At 46.5% G+C, this 26,148-nt stretch overlaps 1 protein-coding gene across 5 annotated transcripts in view; it reads right to left on the reverse strand.

Annotated features, from left to right (window-relative positions):
- Window positions 1–26,148, reverse strand: part of SUFU (SUFU negative regulator of hedgehog signaling) — an 85,230-nt gene that overhangs the window by 26,958 nt on the left and 32,124 nt on the right. For 2 of the 5 annotated variants that reach the window (XM_088528664.1, XM_088528662.1), the window contains exons 4-8: window positions 12,454–12,596; window positions 10,195–10,280; window positions 7,994–8,066; window positions 3,213–3,366; window positions 1,627–1,738 (exon numbers count right to left, since the gene is read on the reverse strand). In XM_088528664.1, the coding sequence (XP_088384790.1) occupies window positions 1,627–1,738; window positions 3,213–3,366; window positions 7,994–8,066; window positions 10,195–10,280; window positions 12,454–12,596 (568 nt within the window). Of the gene's footprint in view, window positions 1–1,626; window positions 1,739–3,212; window positions 3,370–7,993; window positions 8,067–10,194; window positions 10,305–12,453; window positions 12,597–26,148 lie in introns of all 5 variants that reach the window. The other 3 variants (XM_088528663.1, XM_088528661.1, XM_088528665.1) reach the window with 2 other exon arrangements.

Genomic DNA, 26,148 nt, shown 5'->3' on the forward strand with positions numbered 1-26,148 from the left:
ACCTACCTTCTTCTCTCAGAACCACAAAATCCAGGTAAATATTTGTGCATCTGCCATCTCTGACCTCTGCTAACATTTCAGCACTGTGTCTTGGTCGTATCTCTGTTACCTTCCCCTGGGTAAGGCAAAGCTTTCTTATCTGAGCAAAGACTGCCTCCCAGCCTCAGGGCTTACCCAGGAGCTGCCTCCCTGCCCTGAGAAGTGCCTCAAATATCTCTGGCTGCCCCAAAGAGCTGTGAACACAGAGCCTTTACTGGGCACGAAGATACATGCAGGAGCCCTGTAACCCTGAGAGACCCCGTTCAATACCCCTCAGCCTTCTAAACTTGGTGTAATTCTTACATATCACACAATATCATTTTAATTTTTCCAGTGGGACCAACCTTTAGTTGGAAAAATACTACTCAATCTGAGTCCAGTCAGAATCTGGCTCCATACAATTAGTACGTGGCAAAAAATAAGATTATTCTTAAAGCAATAATAAAGCCATTTGAGATGTTGTTGAAAAATACCACTACCTCATATTATTTACTAGTACATTGCATCAGCAACTAACATTCTACTTCCCCCCAAAGGACTTGGTAACTCAAAAATATCCCTAAGTCAGCCAAACCAGAAGTTACACACACAAAAAAGGAACAAGAACGAACATTAGGGTCCTAACCAAATACCAGGAATGTTTTTTTCTCACAGAATACTTGAAGCAAGAATGAATCAGAGGAATGGAAACAGAGCAGGATGCTGGGCCTGCCTGGCACTCCAGGAAAGAGCCTGATGATCTTTGCTCTTTGAACAAGAGAGCACAAGTGTTCACAGGAGACTAAGTAACCAAAAGAAACATGAAGATGAAAGAATGCAGCAAAGACATGTGCATCTTTTTTAGATTTCTTCAGATTTAGGTGAAAACAATGTAATCGATGGGAATAGCTTTAACTAGTAATTGAAAAATAGCCTAAGATGGGAAGAGAAAAAAATCCCCAGAACTGAAGTGCAGACACAACAGATAGATTCAGATATAGATTCAAAGTCAAAAATTACAAATGGGGAAATATCTACAGGGACACCTAGTCTCACTTCACTTACAGCCTGTGGACAAAAAGATACCAGGGGGGTATCGCCATATGATTAGTGCCAGCACTTGCCAGCTTGATCTAGACAAGATCAAAGTCACCTTTTCTAAAAGCAAAGCAAAACAAAAAAAAAAAACACTCTACAATAATTCAACCAAAATGTTTGTCATTATGAGTTAGAAAACAAAATGCTCAGGCAAAAATATCAAACACTGCTCTATTCCGCTTAGTTCTCTGAATAGCATGGCACTGTTTGACCCAGCACATTTTACAGGGCTCAGTCCAGTCTGACCTCAAACACTGTGAGCAGCAAGTCCTCCAGGATACAGTCAGAGCCACTCTGCATTAGCAAGGTTTGCCCAACATCCATCTCAAAATATGCCCTCCTATTAACCCAGCTTGAGCAACTCTTTTCCCTCTATTCTTATACTTTGCAAGTATTCACTGTTATCTTTCCTCTTCCCTGCCAAGTCTTTTTGCCACCCAGCTTTGTTCTTCACTCTGAGCTCTTTATAGTCTTTCTTCTGCTGTGATCTGAGTGCAGAATTAAACTTACGGTGCTCGGTCATGGTTCAACCCATTCTGTCTTTGTGCATTTATTGGAGGTAGAACAGGCTTGCTGTTAATCTCGAGCCCTCTCCGCAAAGTCTCCCTGATTTGCTCCGTATCTGCAAAGAGAATTTAACAAGATTTATTGTACCCCGAAACATCACGCAAAAAGGTCCTAAAAGGCCTCTTCCTATGGTGTGCTTCATCCAAACTCTTCCCCTTTAGAAAGTAATCAAGGGATAAAATAAGCTCCAAGCTCTTCTTGGAGCTTGGAAGTTTTTTCACCGCTCTCTTGGTCTGCTATGTTATGTCAGGCAAAAGAGCTGGAATCTTTGCACTCCTGATGAGGAAATTCTGAGTAGCTTTGTATTCCTTTCATAAATGAGGCGTCTGCTGCTTCTGCAGCTCTTGCAGAACCCCATGACCCTTCTGGTGTTCGTGATGGGAGTAGCCATAACAGGAGTTTGCTCCTTTACCAAATTAGTGCAAGAGGGTCGCTGAGTTTCTGCACTTGGCTTTGCAAATCTGTCAATTAATTTACAAAAATATCCACAAGAGAAAGGAATTTTATGCAGGGTAAGCTTGATCCTCAAGCTGACATTTGAAAATAAACTGCAAATTATGCAGTTCAAATGCAGTCCTTTTTCTACTTTTTCCATTTTCCTGTAATGCTTAATGGCCAAATACTTTAAAGCATACTCACAACGCTACTTTTTTTTTTTTTTTTTTTTTTTTAGACATTTCCTCCTTTTTTTTGGGGGGGGGGGGTGTGGAAACGTGAGACTCAGGTGCAGAACAAAATACTCAAGCTGTTTCAGCATCATCTGAAGAAAGGCAAATACCACTGTGTACACCTGTCTCAGGCTTTTTGTTTGTGGGTTTTGGGGAGAATAGTGTTCTAGTCTTTTTAGAGCCACTGCAATTCAAAATATTTGTGCAGAAGCTAGATGGAATGCTACCTTATTTTTCTTTAACTATGAAATGAAATAAGCAAAAAGAAATATATCATTTCTATGGAAACCATCAATAATTTCTTAAAAACTCAAACCTTTAAATTTTACATTGCTTGACTATCTTGAATGCTAACATGGATAATTTCAAATGTGCTCAATGGCTGTGACATCTGCAGCCAAGATGACCTCTCACTGTAAGGGGAACTCTGCTGTACTCTATTTCTTCTTAACAGAGTTTTGTGTTTGCAAGTACCACCCGAGTTCAGTGCAGCGACATGAGGTACCAGCCCATCCTGACACCTGGAAAGTGACAACGTTAAAGAGGAAACATGGCCTGTGTAAATGCAGCTGCTCCACCTTGCAGGGAGTCAAGGTCCTGGTTTCACTAGAGCTTAGTTTAATTTAGGAGATTTAGATTAGGAATAGCTTAAAATCTGCAAGATAAGTTCAGACAAAACAATGCAACGATCTCTCTCACTCTCCCCCACCTCCTCTCCCATCTTCCTTGAAGATGCCATACCCAAATCCACCCCGGCCCCGAGAGGCACTGAGCCCTCACGTCAATGTGGTGTTTGTCACACCGCCCGTGGTGCCGCGGGACCCTCAGCCCATGGCCCTGCGCCACCGGAGGCCTCCTCACCCTTCCCGGAGAGCCGCCGCGGCTGCGTCCCGATGCAGATGCTCCTGCTGTCCTCGTCATCCTCCGGCGGCCGGCTGAGATCGTCCCAGGCACACTTGGCGCTCACGCCGCTCAGGTTGGAGCCATCTGTCTCGATTCCTTTGTCGACTCTCTCCTGCTTGAAAAGATCCCAAACCCCGAGACTTTTTTGCGTGCGGCTTAGGCACAAGCTGGAAGCCCTTTGCCTTCGGCAGCCCTTCCATATCCCTGCTCCGCCAGCCGTTCCCATCCCGAGCACTCGCTATTAGCAGCTGTGCACAAAGCTATATGAGAGCGCTGAGCGGGACCAAGCCTTTCTTTCTGAGCTGAATCCCTATCCCGCTCCCACTGTTTCACTGTGTGGTCACTGCTGGCCCCAAGCAGGGAATGCCAGAGGTGGAAGTGATTGGTCTGGCGTTTTTTTCAGCGATAGCCCCAGCTCGTACCAGCTTGGAGCATTTATGGCACTACAGTGTATACTCCTCTATGAAGCACAGCTTGGCAAACTTACCGATTTTATGGCAGTGATAAACTCTCAAATAACTAAATTCAAGACCCTTTTCCAAGCTTACCAAGAGTCCCAGAATAAAAATAGTTCAAAGAGTGGCTCACTGCTCACAACACTTCATTATTTGCAAACAGACTGGACAACTCCTGCTTTTCAGTACGCTGCTACGTTCAGCTGAGTACAAGCGTGCAAGGGAGACAAGATCTGCGTGCAGATGTCAAAGTTTTTGTACAGCTTTCTCTATTGGCCAAATATACAAACTCTGTCCCTGGAGGGTTGGGATTTCCAAGCACGTAACCACTGTTTGGAGCTAGGAACGTGTTTGCACACAAGCAGCAGCTGGGTATTCTTAGACCAGGCATTTTTTCAAGGGCACAAGCATCTGCTGCCAGCAAGCCTCTGTCTTCAGCAAGGGCCAAATCTTCCCCAGGACTCCTTCCTACCTGCTAACAGGACAGCATTAGTCTGAATTTGCACCTATTTCCCACAAGAGGGTAATGTTGAGCTGGACAAACCTAGAGCTGAGTTGCAAAGAGGAAGGCAGCTCTTAACACTATTACCTGTGGGCTGGCACTGAATAGATCAGGCTCATTTTGCCCTCTTCAGAAGGGGTATTTCTAGTACCAAGCAGTGACACTAGCAAAGTCTCCAGCTCACCGCGTACATCTGGGCCACCTCAAGGTAAGTGATAACTTTGGCCAGGCAGACTTTGAAGACGTGAAGGAAGAGCAGAGTGGTTCTCCACATGCTGCACGTGCCAGGAGCAGCTCCCGCTCATTATTCCCACCCTCCGGTTTGGTCCTGCCATGGAAGTCCGGAGACTGTGGGAGCTTTCAGTGCTCCGGGTCCTAAGGAGCAGTTTCCATACAAAACCTCCCTCCTCGGCCTGGCTGTACCTTGCACAGAGCTTTGCCTGTTCCTGTGACCAGTCAAGAGAGGGTCTGAGCTGCTCAGAGATAAGCGCAAGGACTCGGGTGCGGCTGCAGAGCACTCGAAGCTGATCTAATTCACAGTGGCTGCAGGCCCACCCTCCCCCATGTGCTCCTACACCTTCCCCTGAGCCAAATTGTTATTTTTTTTAGCTGGATCACCTCCCTGAACTGCCTCCCTGGCCCAAGGCATCATGCAGAAGCCTGCAGCTAAGGGCAGGACCAGAACAATCCTGGCTTAGACAGATTTAAGCAGTCAAGAAACTGCCTTCCTTTTGCTTCTCTTCATAGAAGAGGGTTACCACTTGCTGGCATCTTCCTCCAGTGTCACAGAAAAAACGGCTTCTGGGAAAATGCAATGGAAGAATCTGAGAAATAGCAAATCTGCAGCAATTTTCTTTTGTTATGTCCTAAATATAAAATGAGCTCTTCCAACCAGAAATAGAAGTTGGGAAAAGAAAAAAAAAAATACATCCGATGCTGCATACGCAAATGATGCTCCACCACGTGGCCCCTCAGGGGGCTCCCGCAGCGCTCCGCGAGGACCCAAATCAGCTGGTGCGAGGACGGGGAGCTTGGGCTTGTCAGCATGGCTATTCTTCATCCAGCAACTAGGAACACACGGGAGAGCCAAACTCGCCCTTGAGGAGGTAGAGGAAGAGGCCAGAGGGCCCTGAGGCCTCCAGCTGGACAAAGGCCCTTTTGGGAAGTGCTTTTCCGGGAGCATAGCCAGGGGCCCTGCTCGCGGACACAGCCAGCGCCTCCGGACAGGACAGCAGCTAAGGCACGGGGAGAGGCTCTGCAGCTCATCATCTGCAGCTCAGCTGCTTTGCAGAGCACTTCCTTAGGGGAAGAAGTGCTGCTCTGTTGGCATCTCCTGGAGATCAAGAGGGAGCGATGGAAATGAGCTGGCCTAAGGCAGGCTAATTTGCATGCTTGTTTTGTAACATTTGCAAGTGTTGATGCAAAAGGAGGAAAAATAACAACTACCCAATACAGGCTCTCAGTTGGGGTGATACACAGTGTTACCCCATCTCTGGCCAGTAAACATGTGCCTGGGCCAAGGGGCTGTTCTTCCTCTCTGAAAGGGCAGCCTGAGCTGGAGGCTGGGGGAGTCCAGGGCAAAGGAGGTTCAGCTTTTTCCTTCCTCAAAGAAAGGATGTTTCTGTCCCATTTTCCTCTCAGCATGTGGGAGGGATGCTCTGAGGCTCTTCTAAGTCATTGATCCCTTTCTAACAGAGCCAGAGCACTGCAGTGTGACCCGCAGAGCGGCAACCACAACTCAGGAAATTCAAATCAGCTTTATTCTCTTCTGAGATATCTGCTACGACACAAGCAAAGCACTGAGAACCAATGCAGAGCTAGGGCCCAACAGGGACTGCCTGACAGCACTGCCAGGGAAATGTGAATAGCCTGCAGGGAAGCCTGGCTGAACAGAGAGCAGCCAGCCCTGCCGCAGTGTTAATTGCCGACATCCTGGGATGACATCTTAGTTGGGACCCATTCTCAGCGCCTGCGAACAGAAAGTCCTGCCGCTGCTGCCAGCGCTGCCTTTAGGCCCCAGCCGATTCCCACCAGAAACAATGCAGCCTCCAAAGTCACCCAGCCCGCTTCCCAGGCGGCAGCGTGTGCCGGCTCCCTGGAAAGTTACCCATTTGTCCTCCCTTCTCCCTCCCTCGCCACCACCTATCCTCTAGCAGCACCTTTCAGCTCTCGAGGACCAGGTAACACCACCAAGAAAACACCAAGCAAAAGCCGTCTCCTCCTTTGCCCCCCAGTTCCGAGCAGAAGGCCCGTGACGAGGGTTGGACAGGGGCTGGCACAGCCCTGATCCTGGCATTTCGCCCAGCCTCTTCCCAGGACTCGGCACCACTGAGGAAGTTTCTGCCCTGGGGCTCCCTTGCAGGCTGCCTTTGGGGCCAGCGCTGCGGAAAGGAGGGACGCACATACCTGTACACAGGCACTGTGACGTGGGCAAGAGAGAACAGGGACAGGAATGTTTTCAACGTGAGGAAGCACAGAAAGACCACAAACATGACAGCCTTCAGTGGCAGGACACACTCCAGAGGGAGAAGCACTTTTCTATCTGCCTCAACTTGCCTTGGCTGACTCAGATTCCAGTAAGCCGAGCTCCTTTTCATTTACAGTAAATTGAAGAAAACGCTGTTATCGTTTGGAATCACCAGTGTGGAGAGAACAGACAAACACCCTCCAGGAGGGGAGAGGACACATGGGCAAATTTTCCAAGAGCCTGAAAAGTTTTAAAACTTGACAGTTGTATTAGCACCCACACTGTGGGACATTCGTGGAGTATTTTTTTCTCTCTCTGCAATTGGGGGAGTTATTTTAAACGAATGAATCCCTAAAGACAGTAAAAGTAGAATTTGGTTTTATTCTTAAGCTCTCAAAACAAAAAAGTGTTGTGAGGCAACTAAGGCTAATCAGTTACAGGCATATGAGCCACAAGAAAATGCAACAGCTTGTACAAAATGTGCACATATGCACATGCCCTACCGGGCTCAGCCATAAGCACTCTGTTAAAGGAAAATCCTCACCAATTCCCTGAAACAAGGTCAGCATGACATGGGATTTGCTTGGGACCCATCTACTTCAGTATCATTTCTCTGCTGAAGGGATGCATAACTCTGTGAAATACATAAATCACCCATGGGCCATGGGACAGCAACCTTCCTCTGCTCCCATACAGGTCCTTTTCTTATCTTTTAACTTTAGAAATTAATTTGAACTCTGAAGCAGAGGGTTTAATATATCTCCCTGAATGCATTATTAAAGATAACTGTATGAGATGCTCTTGGTTTCCCATTCTTTTCTCAGATTAAACTAACTGCTTGGACTGAAGTGACTTCTTGGAGGAGTAAGTCACACTGTCATATCAGTGAAAAAATATTACTTTAGTAGGTTTTGAATTTTCTGCAGGTCATATCTCCTTACAGTTGCATCTAAAATGATGAGGGAAGTTTCTGATCTGATAACCATGTATGCTTGTATCTTCTCACCTCCACTCTCCAAAACAAGCAACCCAAATCTTACTAATTAGTCTCATGTATGAAATTGCTCTCCTGGCCTCCCCTTCTCTATTTTTATTTCCTAGAGCTGCCATGCATCTTGGCCTGGATATGTGCACGCCTGAACATTAGAACCACCCTAAGAGTGCAAAATGAGTCTTAAAACAGCTCTGAGATAACTGCAAATGTTGAGAATATCACGGTACGTTTACAGAAAATAATAGAACTCTGTCAATGCCATTAAATCAATTTCTCCTGGCTCCTACAGAAGACATGATATTTTATTAACTAAAGACATACTTGCAGATGTGGGTCGATCTCAAATATCGTCTCTCCTCTTCGCATATCTGTGATTAACCAGGGGCCGCCAGCTCTACAAAGGAAGGAAGAGAACCAAACAAGGACTTTAGTGAGTAGTCCCCATGCTGAGTCCCCAGGGTGGATCTGTACTTGGAGAAGGCATAAGACAGCTAAAAAAACAATAAAAATATTTTTTAAAATGCCTATCAGCCCCTCCATGTTGCATGTATATCCCCTAGCACCGATTTATCCTTTACTCCTATCTGTCTAGTGTCTGGGACCACGAAGTCCTGCAACATAGTCCAGTACTGACTCAGGCTATCCCCTCCATGGACCTTCTTACTCATACAAGACTGATCTGCATTTTATTCTTATTGGTAACTCTGAATGGGATGGAGAAGCCCAGCACAAACTGGGCCTAGGATAGACAAGCAAGGTCTGGGGCCAAGATTTACCAAGATTACACATCTAAAGATGCAGCAGTCCTAGCAGAGCGTTGGTTTTTGCTGAGATCAGCAGTCATGTTCAGTACCATGAAAAGCTTATTGCTTTGATTAATATCCTCACAACAGACTATTTGCCTGGTTGCTACTTAATGGCTGTGTACTCAGATGGTTCAGGAAAATCTGTTTTCATTAGCAATAAAATTTGGAAGGGTCAAGATGTTTCCTAACAAAGGTGTCAGAAAACATTACTAAGAAGATAAACTATCTTAAGACTTTAGGTTACAATGCAGAAATCAGTTTATAGAGGACAGTTTTCATTTGAAATGAAAACTGATTGAAGTCTCCTGGAAGTGCCATAAAAATTTCACTTTTACATTAGATACTTGGTTACTGCAGTCCAAAGCCCCCCTCCGGCCTTGTCTTTATTATAGTCTCTTAAAGCACTTACAGTCAAAGCACTAAAAGTTAATATTTTATAGCTCCTCAATGCATTGACAGCTATTCTTTTTTTTTCCTCCCCACATGGCTTTGGAAGCTGTTAATTGTTAACTGCAAAGGTGCCACCTGCTTCACTTCCTCACCTGAGAAGCAGGAGACTTTCACCCTGACACCACATCAGCAGCTCAGTAGTTCGCAGCATCTTTGGGTTTCATTTTGCCCTTGAAAAGGTGCTTGTATCACAGCACAAGAACAGCATTCTCCCCAAAATAGGACAGAGTAGGGAGGCTAATGTATCTGCACAGACTCAAGAGGAACCAGGGAGGCTGCAGGCAGTGCTTATTGCCTTGAAGTCTCTGAAACAAAGTTTGCAGCAGGACAGATTCTCTTTTCTCTAAGGTAACCTCATGAGCTATCTTCATTTGTGCCTTGGAGGGGAAATTCAGAAGAAACTTGGGAAGCACAGGAAAGCTGTAAGCAACATCTATGGTGTGACTAGACAGCACGCTATGGTGCCCGGAAGCACATACTAAAAACCATTTTATTTAAAATCTTTCGCACTACTATCATACTGCAATAGGAAGAGAAATAGGAAGAGAATAAAATAAATAATATAAATAATAATAAATAATACAATATTTAATGTAATATAATATATAATATAAAAATAATAAAATAAATAGGAAGAGAAAATATTTAAACAAAACACCTGCAAACAAACAAAAAAACCCCAAACCCTGCAAGCTGGCAGGAAAAAAAGGCACCAACCATATCATGTAACTTTTAAAATCTACTTCCTCCTTTATGCAACATTAACAGAAATAACAGAATGGACTTCACTAGTATGAACACTCCTCTCATTGAGTTTGCTATAATTTTCTCACTTTCAGAGAATATCTAAGCTCTACCAGAGCTTAGCTTTGTAAGCCAGACCTTCTACCTTTGTTATCATGGACTACATGGAGAGGACAATCACTAACAGCTATCCTGGTTCTTCCAGGAAGAACCCATGAAAACATGCTGCATGTGCAAGAGGAAGGAAATTAAGCTTTCAAGAGATCATTCTGTTTTACCTGGAACACATTGACTTTCACATGCATTAATTTGCCATCTAAGTGTCTGCACATGAGAAGAGACTTGCAATGAATTCCCATATCCTGCTACCGCACAAGATTAAATAAGTTTCATCAGCAAGTTACGCGTTGTTAATAAAAACAACCTAATTGTTATTTCAGAATGCACTTCCATATAGGGCTGTAAAAGCTTTCAGAAAAAACACCCTTCTCTATGGGGCTGTAGGTGCTAATGGACACTTACACAGGCACAGTCCGAAGCAGTTCCAGGATCCCTTGACCGTTCCACTGCTGAGCAGCATGCAGCTCCTCAGTGCAAACCCCAACGATCTGGAATAAAGGAAAACAAAGATACTAAATAGTATGGGAACAGTGCAAGAAACTGAAAAATAATGTGCCATATGTTTCTAGATGAAGCTGGAGATACAGGGAAACACCACTGTTTTTAACTAACTATATGAGAACGGAATTGGAGACAACAGAGAGATTCTCTGCAGCTCCTCACGCCCTCCGCCCATACCATGTAAGGTGCCTTAGACATGCAGCATTCAGACCTTGGGTGCAGTGTGAGAACTGGACTGTGGGAAGGGCCTGGTGAGAAAAGTCCGAGTTCCCTGGAGATCCACTAGCCTGTTCTGCACTTCAGTTTCACCAACACAAGGGAGACCAAGGCAGAGCGTGCCAGGGGCTGAGCACACGCTCTGTCAGCCGATTGCTAGGAGCAAATGCAACACTACATCAGCAGTTGCAATTAGGCAAAAGACCTGCTGCCACAAAGGAATGCTTTGGTGCTCACAAATCCTTGACCAACTCAGTTTGCTGACTGGTTAAATCTTACCCGGCACCACAGAGCTGCTTACACATCACATAACCTGCTCGTCACTGCGGGCAGTTGCAGAGCTCTCCCTTCCTGCACAAGGCAGGATGTGTTTGCCTTTCGGGGTGGGAACTGCCATGTTGAGAATGCCAGATGTCCCCCTCACAGCTGCTGAGGGCAGCCACCTCAGATGAGGGGTGAAACGCTCTTTAGTTGACAGAGAAAGGCAGTTTCTTCCTGATCCACCAACTGCCAGCTCCTGCCTTGGGGCAAGCCCTTGGGAAGAGAAATTATTTTTATTTTCTCCCTCGAAGGCCTCAGCCTTTTGCAGCAGCACTGCCCCTTGCAGGGCACCTCCCCACAGGAGGCAGCCCTGCGAACAGCCCTTCATTCCCACCCCTCTGCCTGGCTTCCTGGAGAGGCAGCTCCCCGCCAGCACAGCCCTCCCTGCGCCTCTCCGATCGCACAAAACAGCAAGACTCGAAACAGGAGGTTATTTTGTGTCCATTCCTTTCTTTTTGCAATCCTTGTGGGCCAAAATAAATCCATAACAATGGGCATCAAACAAAGGGGAAAAAAGAAGTCAACCATACGTGCTGTGAAGATGATGAGAGGCCACGAGCTGAAGGATGCAGCAAGTTGAGTGTCCTTCAGTTGGGAACACCTGGGCACTAAAAAAGGGATGGGGACTGGGGTGGCAACCACTGTGGGCCAGCCAGGAATTGCTCTGCTTGGATTTGCTTTCCCTCTCTGTTTCCAGACCCTACACTCACCTTTTACTGATTAACCCACATCTCTCTTTCCTGTTGATAAAACACAGGGTTTGGGACACACCAGAAGATTCAGGAAACCCTTCGCCTCAGCTCGGCAGTTGCCTCATGCAGGTCTGCAATAACAGAGCTCCCCCTTACTCCAGCTCATAGCCATTTGGTGCAACCTGAGCCAGGGACAAATGGGAGCAACCTGAAGCTTAAACTGTAAAATACAGATACTTGCATCTTCTCACATCAAAGAAGCTTTTTCATGGGGCAGGGAGAATCAACAGTTGGCCTAAACAGCTCCAGATGTGAGGTGGGGTTAACAGCCAAGGTTTTTTTTTTTTTTTTTTAATATTTTTTCTGCAAAGCAAACCTGAGTCTTTCTTCAAGAGAAGATCAATACAGGCATATTCACTTGGCCTCTAAAGAACCCCTTTGTGAATGCTACAGGCTTTAGTTCAGCCATTAAATGATATGAAAGCAAGTCTGAGTCCTACTCCAAGCATCTCTTCCTGGATCTCAAACCAGAGGATCATTATTAATGCTGCCACAGCATTACTTTGAATTTAGCTCCACATAATGTTCTAGAAAGTGTTTTTCTGCGTCTTTCACAATGTTGGTCTTTGAAATTGCACAGCAGGAATATGCAACATTCAGCTCTGGTCTGTCTCAGGGTGTCAAGCTTCTCTCCAGCAGACAGGCCTGTACCATAGAGCTGTATGTGCTATGGCTCATTACCAGCAAAATCCATACTGAGCACCAAAGGAATGACCCAAGGATGAGATCCACTGTAAGAAAAGCAGGAGGAAAAGTAGAAAACAGGGGAATAAGCATTTGACAGCAAATCCTGGAAGAGCACGTTGTACATCAAGACTAAAAATGTAATTACAGCCCAATTCCCTACCCAAGAGGTGACCACCAGCCGTACCTGTAGGAAAGTAACAACTCCAAAAGGAGTTTGCACTGGCTGCATCTGCGGGTCTTCGGTCAGCAGCATGTGCTGGATTCTCGATTCACTGTTGTCCAAAGGGCTGTGCCACGATACATGGTCACCGCTGCAGAAGGTGTTTTCTGCAAGGAGCAAAATGAGAAATATTTAGTGTTTAAAATCTGCCAGAAGCTGGCAGGATAAACCAGAGACTTGCTTACAGAAGACTGAGTCCTGAGCATCTGCTCCTGGCCACAGTCAGCTCTGCTGCCCCTCAAGCAGCTGCAGCACCCAATGCTGCAGCAGGAAGGGCACCTTCTTGAGGCATCTGAATTCAAGCACCACATAAAACTGCCTTATCTCAAGTCACAGTCTTGTAGGGAAAAGAAGCAACCTGGTGTGATATTAACCCCCACACAGGAATACAAATAAAATTAGTCTCTCATTTATTATTATTCTTTTTTTGCACGGGTGGTAGAGACAGTAGCTGGCCATACTGGATGCTGATGGAACAGCAGTTCATACTTCATTTGTGACTCTGGTTTGCCACAGAGAAAAGACTCTGAAATGTAAATTAAACATGTAATACTCTATCTATTCAAAACCCACAGTTTGCCACCCAACTTGCGAAAAAGCCACTTTCTCTTGTAATTGTCTGGCAGCTCTGCTACAGAATTCTAATATATTCCTTCTTCCCCAAACAATGAGAAAAACAGTAGGCCATCTAAATCTCACTACGTCAGACTGGACTGCATGAAAACAAACAGGCAAAAACTGCTCTTCCTTCCCCGTGACCATACAAATTTTTCTTCTTCTCCTCTCCTGCTTAGAAAGACAAAGAAAACAGTCCCACATGCTGCAGCTCGCGCCTGCCAGAAGGCCCACCAGAACCGTCCGCACGCTGCTGCCTTGTTGCAAGGAAGGGTAACGCTTGTTTTCTGAATAAGCTAAAAGGGAAACAATCAACCATGGGCACTTATTTCTCCAGTTAAAGCAGGGTCCATTTGCACACAGTGCCAAGAGCCCATGGACAAACACGCTGCTTGTTCAGCTGCCTCCCACTTGGTCTTGCGCTTGTCCTAATCCGAAGAGAGACTTTTATAGCACACACAACCTAGAAACCAAATTCTGCCCCCAGGATGAGCTGGGTACACGAGACTAGGGCATTTCACATGACGTGGGGCAGGAACCATGCAAAGCCAGGGTGCTCTCCACTGCTCCTCTGCCCCCCAGCTACGAGCAAGCACCTCTTGGCTTTTCACCTAACCTTCCCAACACATCTGTGAGCTGGACATCTCTCAGGTAAGCATCCGTAGGGCTTATCTGCAAATCCTGCAACTGGGCATGGCAGCTCCTGCAGCAGCCAAAGAGAATTGACATTTGCCAGCAATTGCACCCATATCCCCCATCAGGTCAAGCAGCAACGGGGAGCGGGACGCAGGAGCTGGCGCCCCAGCACCGTGATGACCCCGTGCACGAACTCTTGGCCAGCAGCACGTGCAGGACACTGCGAGGGAGCCAGCGGCGTCAGCTCCTGCAGCTGCTGCGGGTAGAAGCACTCAAGGATGATCACAGCGATAGCTAATTCCTGGCTACGTGTTCATTAGCTTAAATCAGGGTGTCGTGGGCAACTCGCAGTTTCTCCACCAGGTGTCCCCATTGGTATTTATATGAACATCTATCCATATTTTTGCAGATGTATTTCTTGGAGAGCTCGTTTGATAAAGTAAGAATTAAAATAAACTCTGAGCAATTTGGCCTGAAGAACAAGGCGTGGAGTAGAAGTGTTGTGATAAGGAAGGGAATGTTTTCCTTAGTTACAACTAAGGAAGAAAGAAATCAGCAAATGCAAGCTGCTTAGATCAAGAGTTTAGCGTTATGTACAATGAATTACACGCTTTCGGCTCTGGGACTGAAAGGGGTGGTTCAGCACATAGTTCCTGCACGCTCTACTTTTAAATTTGGACATATAGCCAGGAATAAATGAAAAACTCAATGTAAAAGTTTCTGTACATCAAAAATGAATTAAAGAAATAAACACTTAACAACTTTGCAAGAGATCTTGCTGGTATTTTGCAGGTTAACCAAAATGTGGCTGTTTTATCATAAAAAAAAATTAAAGCTTCTCAGTCACAGTTCTCAAGAAAGAAACAAAGCCACAAAGAGCTTATTCTTGGGTCCTGTCTTTATACCACAACATTTTGCCCATCAAATGCTCACACAATTCTATGCTGATCGATCGCTACATTTCACTGCTGGTGCTGCTTCTCCTGGGAAATCCCAGCCCGTTTAGAGCAGGTTTTCAAATGCAAATCTCTCTGCTGGAAACCCACCTGTTTATGTCTCTGTGAACACTGAACACTTAGAAAATCTCCCCCTCTCTCGCATGCACACGGACACCACAAAATTCACACTGACTGCTCAATTAAATCACAAAAAAACATTGTGCAAGTAACATGAAGCCCAATTAAAACCCGTAAGGGTGCAGGAAATTCAGAAGGTCTAAAACTCAGCTTGCTGCATTGTAACCCATATAGAATATAAGCCTAGCTCTTGTATAGAGGTAGCTGCACTATTGAGGACAACTTGAATTGCAGGAGTTGCAGTAATCACAGAAACTAAGAAATTACAGGAACAAAGGAGGACCAGATAATGACTTCGAGCTGCCTCATGCTGAAAAAAGTGGTGAGCACCCTCCCTTCCTACCTTTCATATTTTCAAATAAAGGCAAACAAAATCTAAGTTTTTAAACCTAAAGCAGTATTTTTTAATCTGAGAATCCCAAAGTCTTCTTAAGTTATTCCCACAAAGAAATATAATAACTAAAGTTGAGGCTTTCATAAATGTTCGATCAGAACATGCAACATCCAGATAAATCCTCAAAGTCATTGCTATTCTCATTGACAGGAGAAGTCTCCTGTGGTTTTTGCCCCTTCTCCATCATTTGCAATATTCTCAAAACCTTCCTTTCATCCACAAATATTACCGTGCACTAGTGTTTTCACATACATTCCCATAAAAACAAGCAATAGAGCGTGACAGGACTCACCCTACAAGGTCACCTGCATCCCAAAGTGATTCCTAGTTTTAGGCCAAAACACTTCTCTTTCAGATAAGCACGGACATTCTTCGGCAAATTATCTTGGTTAGGAAACTTGGAATTTTATGCTCTCAGCAACAAAGCTGGTTCTGCAAGGATCCATCACAGTGTTGATGCTGTTTCAAGTCCTTGTAGAGTTGTGGACAACCCATTTACAGCAACCTTTGACCAAACACCTTTCACTCTTACAAGCTCTGCCAAAACAACCTTTTTAACCTGTTGAAATGCTGTGGGGTTTAGAACTATGTGGAAAATCTTTTTTCCTGGTTTGGAGGAGGCATTTAAGCCCCTATATGAAAAGATGAAGCACAACAGTGCTTCACTTTTGCATCTTACCTCCTAATGAGACAAAATATATTTGGGTCCAGAATCTATTCAAAGGTGAGGGGGGGCTCTTAGCAATTACTGTGAAAAACCATAAGCTGTTAATGAACAAACACCTGTGGAATCGGTACAAGAGCTACTACGAACGAGCACAAACAACAGGACTAAGGTGAACTGAGTCTTGCCTCTTTGGACTTTGGTAATAACTACAACTGCACAGCAAGGACAACAAGAGCTGTGACATGTTCAAGGAAGTCACATTATATAGGATGAGTCTGATATATTCTTGTAGTAACAGCAAGTCTCGTAACTGATGGCCAGTTAGTGTGTTCCCACTCTCAGGGTAAACTTGGAGAGGATGTCTGGGCTACAGGAGGGAAAAGGTTATGGAAGAGGAGACACCCTTATGGGAGGGGAGAGAACGAGAGAGAGTTCTTGAGGCCTCTCAAACCAGTAAAGAGCTGCTTGATCAACTTTAGGGGAATAGGAACCTTGAAGCCTGTTCTGCTTTTAAGAGAGATCTCTCTACTCAGAAAATATATGAAATCATCAAGTAGTCAGGAGGAAACTAGAACTCGTATTTCCAGCACACAACTGCAGTCACAGTTGCACTTTGCCCCTTACAGGGCAAATGCATTAACAGGACTCGAGCCCAGCACGGCAAGGTGTTCCAGAAACCCAAACTGGTTCTTCTTCAAGTTCAGGTTTTAACAAAAGCTATTTTTTTTCTCCAGTTGGGGAACGCTGATTCCATGAAATTATCTTACAGAGAGGTATTGATTTCATAAAAATTCATCAGGGAAGTCATAAAAAACATTTAATTTCAAACTTATTATTTGGTTTCATAATTTATAACAGCAATCCTGAAGCTTCTCTGTAACCCTACAGCACAGTCTCTAAATTTTCCATACACCAGCTCTTGCACCAGCCTATTATGCAAAAGCAGCATCTATAAGACAGTTATACCAGGCTACTCTGTTAAGCTTCCCATCTTTGGAGATCTTTAAAATGTCATTATCCATTTTCTTTTACAGCCCCCATAAAGCGGGTGAGGGGCCTTCATGCAGCAATGGTCATAATTCAGCTGCACAATCTCTCCTAACTTTACTATCCAATTGCTCTATAATGAGAGCTGAGGAAATAACTCAGAGGGAATCACTGCACTGTGGGCCAGTAAATTTTATTTGTGTAGTGCTGCTCATGTATTTTCTTAAGACCGTGCTCCTCCCAGCTTCACTTGACTAAATATAGCTAATGCTTCAAGAAACAAACCCGAGCTATATTCTTGGCCTCAGGATGTTTTATAAACCATCTAACACATACAACCCATGCTCCAAAGGTGTTGGCGAGCCAGGCCATCATTCCACGGTTACTTTACTCCAGGACACGCGCACGACGCTGCTGAAAGAGACAGTCGAGACAGTTCTGCTTGGCTCCCTCTGCCAAGAGGGACAGGCTGGATCATGGCCTTGCAAGAAGCAGAGTGGCTCAGCAACACTAGTGCCAGCTCGGTGCTTTTCTCCTGACCTGCTCCAAAAATATTTATTCCTAATAAACCTGCAAGAACACGTGGCCCTGAGGATGCTGGCAGGGAAACAAGACGAGCACATCCCTCCCACGGTCCAGGCCTCCCAAAACACCGCTGCTCCAAGGAGCACCGGCCGGAACGCCGGAGCCCGCTGTGGAAACGCTCCTAAACCACAGGCAGAAAGTCACCGGCTCCGGCCAGCGCAGCTCAGAACCTCCGTATTTAAGGGCAAAGCAACGACGGAGTCTGGCACCAAAACTTACACGTGCACAAGCATTAAAAAGGTCCCCAGTGAGCCCCACGGTGCTGCAGCCTGGCATTTAAACTGAATGCAGCGTATCAGAGAGTTGCAGAAATAACACACTTGATTGCATTGCTATTAACCCATGCTCAGGGTGTATGATAATAACTGCATCTGCTCCAATGTAGTTTTAACATTCAGTCTGCCCTTTTTTTTTTTTTTTTTTTTAATCAAAAGGGAATGTGGCAGCCTGACACAAGTTAGATTTATTGCTATGTTTCAGTAGCATTTTACAGTCAGAACAGCCAGAATTGATACACACTAAGGGCAGATGCAGAGCTCAACACTGAAATGTATTAGCTAAATTTTTCTCCAGAATTACTTAATATATTTCTAGCTAACTTAATGATAGCTATAGCAGTTCTCGCAATGATGTAGCTTTAAAAAACTAATAGAGAAGCTGAACATTAACATTTTGGCCAAATATCTCTGATAATATTACTGCAAGCCATTATGCAGGTCCAAATTTTTAAAAGTGTGGTATAAAGAATAAGACCTCACTTAAACTCATTGGCCAGCCATATTAAATTAAGATAATCTAGGAATAATCAAGTTAACACTAAAATCAGTGCGTCTACCCCGTTGCCTACCCTGCAGAGAACTGTGCAGATGCACTGGTAAAATGGTGACATAATCTGTGGAGCCTGCTGGCACTGTTAATTTAGAATTTCATTCTCAGCTTGAGCTGAACGTGTTTTAAGAACAACATGCACCAGGAATTAGAAGCCAAGCCACGATAATATATTTGCATGACATTAAAAATGCATTTCCTTCATGTTTTTCTTATGCAGTTCGTTTTTGCAGCCCCGTATCTCCTGTCTGGGAAACAGGACTCGACCTAGCTCAGGCTTTTCTAAAGAGCAGCAAATTTCCAGAGGGCATCCCAGGGTGCGACTGCCTGTTGCAGACATGCAGCATAGACAAGATGCCTTAGGAAGAAATAAATCCCTGGAGTACAATTAAACAATAGCTCCGCTGCAGGGATTCAAATTGGGCTTTTAGAAGTGGGGGGCCCGACAAAACATTGAGCAACAAAAAAAAAAAAAAAAAAAAAAGAAAAAATCCACAGATTATCAGCACTGTAAGAACTGCTGAACCTCTGTGTTTTCAAGAGGAACTCCCTAAAACCAGAAGTGCGATGCAGACTGTATTTTCACCCTCAAAAAAGTTCATTACGGCACAGCTCCAGGTTGCAAGTCAAATTTTAACGATTTGACCCAAGGAGTCCATCAGTGTATGCAAGCTTATATAATCTTATTTGATCGTCCAGGTCTGCTGCACTGAAAGGCAGATGAAGGGGCCTGCAGCGGAAGCCGTCGCGCTTCCCCAGGGCGCTTTCACTGCAGAACAAGCGGGAATCGACCCCGCGCTGCTCTGTGCCCTGCTCAATATTGTGCTTCAGTCCCACTGGCCCTGGAGGGGTGGAAAAAGCTGCACTGTGCTGCAGCTTCCACTGATGCAGTTACAGATACCAGCTTTCATATCATGAAGCAGATCCTGGGCACCTGGGTGCCTTACGTGATATTGAAGGTCGGTCTTGTAATATTTTAGTAGAAAACTGAATGCTAAAATGCTATCATAAAAGCACCTCTTCTGTTTTCCAGGACGTTTCCCACCCTTACACATTTGGGTTTTGCTCTTGCTCTTTCTCCCTGCTCATCCCTGCGTGTGGAGACATGGAAATCTCTACCATTTCCATGACTGCAGCCTCCGAGAATTTCACACGCAGCCTCCCAGGGAGCGACTCCTGCGCCCAGGGCACGTTCCCGCCCGCTGCGGTCCCCTGTCCTCTCGCTGACTCCCTGCAGCCTCCTCCACCAAACACCTCCCCAGGCTCCGTGCCTGCGATCCCTGCTCCCGAGAGCCTTCCTCGTCCTCTTGCCATCCTCAGCCTCCTGCTCAGCCGAGAGGGGAGCGGACACATTCAGCAGGCTGGGTGGCATCTGCCCCACGAAGGCCCTGCCTGGGGCAGGCAGCAGCTCTTGGGCTGCTTTTGCAGTAACTCTTTTTTCACCCACCTACCCATTTATCTGTATAAGCATCCGCTCACAGGGAGGGAACCCTGGAGGGAGGCAGCAAGAGAAGGCTCACCTGGCACCGCTGCGCGCGGAGGGGGAGAAACTGAGCTCGGATGTGACTCTTCGAGGTGCCACCAAGACCTCTCACTCCAAACTCTCGCTCTTCCGCACCTGGCCACTCTGGACCATGTTCCCTGGTGCTGCAGGGCTGGTCTGCTTGCCTTTTCTCCAACAGGCAAGCGGGACGGTCTCCATCCCCTTCACCCCTCATGCGAATGACCGCAAGAGAGCGGGAGCAACGCGCTTGCCAAATCCAGAGATTTGGGCTGGCATCGGAGTCTGAGCCCACTGATAGTATCTCCGTTCCCAGGTCACATTAATTTCTCTGCCTGGAGGCGTTTCCAGAGCCACGGCTCTTGCCAGCTGCGTGGCAGCGAGAGCAGCCAAGAGGCACCAGGGCAAGGGGCTCCCAAAGCAGAGCCTCTCTCCCACCTACCACCCCCATCCAGCTGTGCTGCCACCAGCTCTCGGCGTCTGCCACCTTTCAGAGAGCAAAAGTGCTTCACGGCGCTCTCTCAAAGCAGGTTATTTCCACCTTGGAGGCTTCAGTAACGGAATAGCCTCAGGATGGGGTGGAAGACCTGGAGCAAGAAAGGATGTTACACAGAAGGATCTTCTGTTGGATATGACTCAATTCAGAGCAGCTTCATATGGCCAAATTGACGCAATACTTGCTTTTTATTTAAAAATACTAGCCTGTGTCCTGACACACGAAAGCCAGAGTGCTTTATAGTTATTTAAACATTTCAAAGCCTGCTGCAGCTACAGCAAAGACTTGGACTCGCAGCATTTAACAACCTTGTGGGTATCCTTAATCAGGAAAGAGAAATGCCACAGGAAAGGAAAAAAACACATCTTGAACTTCCTGCATCTTTGCACACATGCAACTCCCTGAACAAGGGCATGTACCTACAGATGGATACAGGAGCACCACGACAGCCTCTAGTCACTTGTCATCACCCCATGATATCTACCTTTGAGATGCTTCTGCTGAAGAGATTATAGGGAGCTTGAAGAGGAAACTAAGGCACTATCCTCCTGCGAAGGGCATGAAGCGCACGCGCCTTCCTCAGCGGCCTCTGCAGCACGGGGGTCTCAAGCGCGACAGACCCCAAGAAGGTGCATGCAAGAAGGAACATCACTCTCAGAGCAAGTTACTCAACAGAAAGGACAAAAAAGGGGAAGACAGCATGGGTAAGAAACCATCTGTGGAGTTATCTCATCATAACCTCTGAAGAGAAGTTACTAAGTTGCCCTGACATAAGTTCTGTAGTTTATAACGTAAATGGAATGGAGGGGTCTCTGAGAAGAAAGAGCGCTGCAGCATTTTTACACCCTTCAGCGGTTGACTATTTTCTCTTAAATTTTCAGAAATTTAAAGCTTGCACGGGCTGAACTTTTGTTTTGCTTTTGGCAAAGCAGGAGACAAAGGCGGGAAGCAGAGGAATTTTATATTCACATACGTTCATGTAAAAATTGTAAGTTATACCTTGAACCCTACCAACCCATTACAGAAGCACAAGAGAAATGCCCAGTGTTAGTCCAAGAACTGTATTTGTGATTGAAATGCAAAATGATCGGCCTGTTGATCAAATACCTTTTCAAATTCTATCCCAGCAGACCGAGATGATTCCTTTATAGCCTCGCTTAAAAAGAAGCGGGAGAGCCCACTTCTCCCATGGCTCTGTGCTGCCGGCAGCCTCTGAACACTCTCCCAGCGTCTCCTCCCCGCCAGGAACAAAACGCTTCCCCCGCTGTGCCCATTTGCTGCCTCCTGGCTGAGCAGGCTGCTGCAAAGGAGCTTTGCACGCGAGGCTGCCCGGGGCGGCGTGTAGGGAGCCCAGCGCACGGCCTGGCCCGCTGCAGGCGCAGCCTGAGCACCACTTGCTGCACTCGGCTTCACGACAAAGCATGAAAAGATGCCCGTGAAATGTTCAGCCCAACCTCCAGCTCGGTCCACTCCTCTCTGCAGCTTCAACTGACAGGCTGGCAGCTCTCAAAGGAGACGCTGGTCCTTTTCTCAAGGCTGCTCAGTACATGCAGCCTTCCAACTCTTGCATCCAAAACAACTGCACGCAGGCAGAAAGGGAAGATGCTCCCGGGATTGCAGAACAATCCCTCCATTTTGTGGCTTTCAACCCCTTGATAGGAGGAGGCAATGCTATTCTATGCAGAAGCCTTTAGCTATTAGAGCGGCTGCTTCCGTTTCCCAGAAAAAGCCAGATGGGACAAAGACCTCGGATATAAGACGCCAGAGGACCTCACAGCAGCAGGAGGGGGAGTTTTCTGCGGTCCCCCTTTGTCTTGCATTCCTGCTTCAGCACAGGGGACAGGGCCTTTGTCCCAGGCCGCGCTGGCCATGGGCAGCTTCCCCCACCTCCTCGCCCTGCGGCCAGAGATGCTGCCTGCTCTCACCAGGGTCTGCTGCCTCCCTGCTTACTGGCGGCCGGCAAAGCTGGGATGGACAAAGGGCTGCTGCAGGGAGCCGAGCGCCTCCCTGCTCCGGGCAGGAAACGCCAGAAAAGCAACGAGCTGAATTCAGCTCCCAGGCAGCGCCGGACACGGGCTGACAGAGTAAAATGGGACAACAGCTGAAATCTACCCAGTTCAACCTGGGGATCTAAATACCTGGCTAAAACCAAGACTCCTCTTTGAAGAAATACTCAAGATTCCTTGCTTATTGTGTAATCGGTAGAGCAGTACAGAAAAGCAGCTTCCCTTCTTTCTATTTAAGCTGTCTTTGATAAGGAACATGGACTTTCTGTGCCTCTGCTCCTGGCACTCCATACTTTTATGCCAACCTAGCCTTTGGGGACAGGGAAGGTCAGAGAACTTTTCTTTGCTGAGTGCTAGATATTAGTGACAACAGTAACTTCCACAAAAAGTCTCAGGAACCATCCAGCTTGATCTGCAAGGCTGGACAAATGAGAGAAAAATGCCCAAATACCAGGCTTAGGAGGTAGAGGAGAAAAGGCTCCTGTTACTCATGCTACACAGCTTGTTGATTGCCAACATAAATCACAAGCTTTTTTTTTTTCCCCCTCCCACAAGCTGCTTGAGAGTGAGGGTATCCCGGGGTTCCCAGCCTTGCTCCTGGCAGCATGGGACAAAGCTGGACAAGCGCAATGCTTAGTTCAGGTTCATGTCATACCACCGGGGCTGACAAAGCAGCAGGTAATGTCACAAGGCAGTGGGTGTTACAGTCCTCCCCACGGGCTTCTGAGAAAGGGGCAGGTACCTTTTAGACCTGGCTAGAGAGCTAAAGGGCTTTTCTGCAACAGAAAGTAGAAGTTTGGCAGAGAAGCGATTCCAGCTACCTGGTACAGCACAATATCCTAGCAATTTCCAGAGAACAGGGAGATGCTACCTGCCAAAAGTGGCAAGAGTTGAACTGAGCTGTCATTTTCTCCCACTGGTCATTTAAGAAATGACACTGCTCCAAGACGTTTGGCAGGACGGATTGCGGCACTTGGCTGCCTCCAGGTTTGCAAAGGGGCAGCATCTGCCTGTTCTGAACAGAAAGAAAACTCAAGTTAATTCAATCAGCCATAATCTAAGGTTATATACAATTCCTTTTATGCTTCTAGGAAGAATGAGAACAGGCCTATTGCACGGCTGTGCCATATGTGTGGTGAGTTAACAACAGCAGGCTGCATTCACACTATATTTCTGTCCTGTGATTCCCTCAGCTAGATTACCGCCGAGACCTGAGCATCTCTGACCTCAGCAGGACTCACACAGACAGGGGCTACTCACAGCCCCAGAAGCCTCGGCCGACGGCCTGACCTACCACGATGGGCAAGTCTCTTGACTTTCTTTGTGCCTCAATCCCAGCTACATAAATGGAGCTTATTGTATTTACCTGCCTCACATGCAATATTAAAAGCATTAGCATGAGACTCTCAGAAATGATGGGGGAAAAGAGCTATAGCATGAGCTCTGCTGGACCAATGCCAGATCACAGAAGAATCAAAACAGATTAGAGAAAAACACTTGAAGTCAAGGCTTCTTGAGACTTGCATGAGAGATGCTCTATCAGGAAAGCAGCTACGTGTTCAGCTGCCTTTGCTTTGGGTGCACTCAGAGCAAAACATGTAAAGCAAGAGCAGAACACTAACTTTTTTCCCCTCAGAGATCTCAGGTGCACAATCGAGTTATTATGGCTTAAAAACACTGTCCTAGCTAGGCCGCAGCAACTGCCCCCAGCCCTTGACTGAGGCTAACGTGACACAAGCTGATGAGTTTTAGCTGCATAAGTCAAACCTTACTGCAAGCAGCCCCATCTTGTGTGTTGGCTAATGGGCAGAAACCACACAGCTCCCAAGCACCAGCAGAGCTGATAGAGCAGGACACATCCACCTGGAGGGATCTGTAACATGGGTGTTCGACTGGCTGGGAGGCAGATCGAGGCAGGGCAAAGCAAACAGTGCCAGGGGATGCATTTCAAGCCTCGAGTATCCTGAAGATTAACAGCAATCACAAGAACAAATGTGATTACAGCTTCAGCATTTTCTGTGTGCAGCTCTGGGGCAGCATTTGAAGAGAATGTGCTTTTATATCCCATACAAAATGCCTCCTCTCAGAGATCCTTTCTGTAGATAACTATTTTTCCTGAGGTCTCTTCAGCATTGTCTGGCTGCTCAACAGCTCTGGAGACAGATGCTCCTTTCTGGACTACTGGTAGTGCTGCATAAAGCTCTGCTTGTCATCTACAGGGTGGAAAAGGGCTGGGTGCATCTGCAACCAGGATGTTACTGCAAGCTCCAGCCACGGTCACTGATGCACTTGGCAACAGCCTTTTGCCACCAGTGACTTCTAAGGCTGCAGCCAGCGCTGTGAAACAGCAGTGCCAGGTTAGAGCCCCAAAGGGAGCTTGGGAGCCTGTGCTGAGCCGGACACAGCAGCCGCCCGCTCCGTGCACAGGGAACCAGCCTGTTTTGTCAGCGAGCACGAGCTCAGCACCAGCCAAACTCCACGTGCTTCCCAGCCGGGAGCGAGGTGCCGTGACATGGCTGCCTTCGGAGACCGGGAGCGGTGGATTTATTGCAGGGATACAGGATATGGAGGGGCTAGGAGACAAACACAGAAAGGACCAGGCTTCATCTGCTCTGCTGCTCCCCATCAGCTTGCCCCCCCCCCCTTTTTTTTTCTTCAAATGGGAAACGTTTGCAGAGGAATTAGGCTAAACCCCAAACAATTTCTCCTGGACCACTGAATAACTATCAGATGATGAGAGCTTTTGGCCGTGACAAACTTGGGTTAAATTGAAACCAGTGACTTAATTTTTCCATACCCCCTTTACAGACTCAAGGCACACAGGCCACTCACTTGGTCGAATCCTATTCACCTAAGGCAAACGATGGGCCAGGAGTTTATTTTACCAAACTTCGCCGCACCATAGCTCCAATGTTTGTGCAGCAGAGTTCACTACATAGCAGGTTCTGCTGAAATGAAATTTATATTGATTTATTCTGCTTTGTAGAGCTAAACACACAGCTAATCCCCCCATTTTTAATCTAAAATCCTGGAATACTGCAGAGGAGCCAGGGCCAGCTCTACACTGGAAACTGGTCAGTATTACAAACAGATGATAGAAAAAAATATATTTTTTTTTCTACAGAGTCATAGCAACCATAACAGAACACTAAATCAGCCCGGTATTAAAAAGAAAAATAAAGGCACAGTCAAGAGAAAAATATATAGGAATTACTAGGAGATTCTATTTGACTTTAGTCACCCCACTGGGAAGGAATAAACACCATTTTACAAACGGGCCAGACGAGGCTAATTTATACTCAAGGAAGCAGGGAGGGTGGGTTTTTTTGTTGGGTTTTTTTTTTTTTGGTTTGTTTGTTTCCTCGCCTTCTTGCAAGGAGAAATGTGCCTGTGTCAGGAGTGTTTGACAAGACATCGGCAAGGAGAGAGGCCCCGAGGCCTCCTAGGCCCGCAGGACCTGGGGTGAGGCCTAGCCGCGAGGCGAAGGCATCGGCATCAAGGAGTTCTGAGGCTTGACGGCCCCATGCGCCACCTCAGCGACCCGCCTCATCCCAGTGCCCCGCCTCATCCCAGCACCCCTCGTCTTGCTCCATTTCATCATCTCCAGCACATGTGAATCATGACAGAGAGGGAGAGAGGCTCATGGAGACTTCACTGGGGTTCACTAAGGGAGCTAAAGGAGCGAGACCCTTAGCGCTATGCGAGAAAAGCCGAGAACAGCAGCTCCCATGTTATTGGACATGGGAGAATAATCCCTGCAGGAAGCTCAGCCTGGGGGAAACCTACAGGAAAACAGATTTTACTACTTGATCTGCCCATAAAGCTCTTCTTTATATGAGGGCGGCAGCTGCTGTCACCTCTCCCAGAA

The sequence above is a fragment of the Tinamus guttatus genome, unplaced genomic scaffold (genome assembly GCF_059628265.1).
Source record: "Tinamus guttatus ecotype Peru unplaced genomic scaffold, ASM5962826v1 Tinamus_guttatus_pri_ptg000314l, whole genome shotgun sequence".
Classification (NCBI taxonomy): domain Eukaryota; kingdom Metazoa; phylum Chordata; class Aves; order Tinamiformes; family Tinamidae; genus Tinamus; species Tinamus guttatus.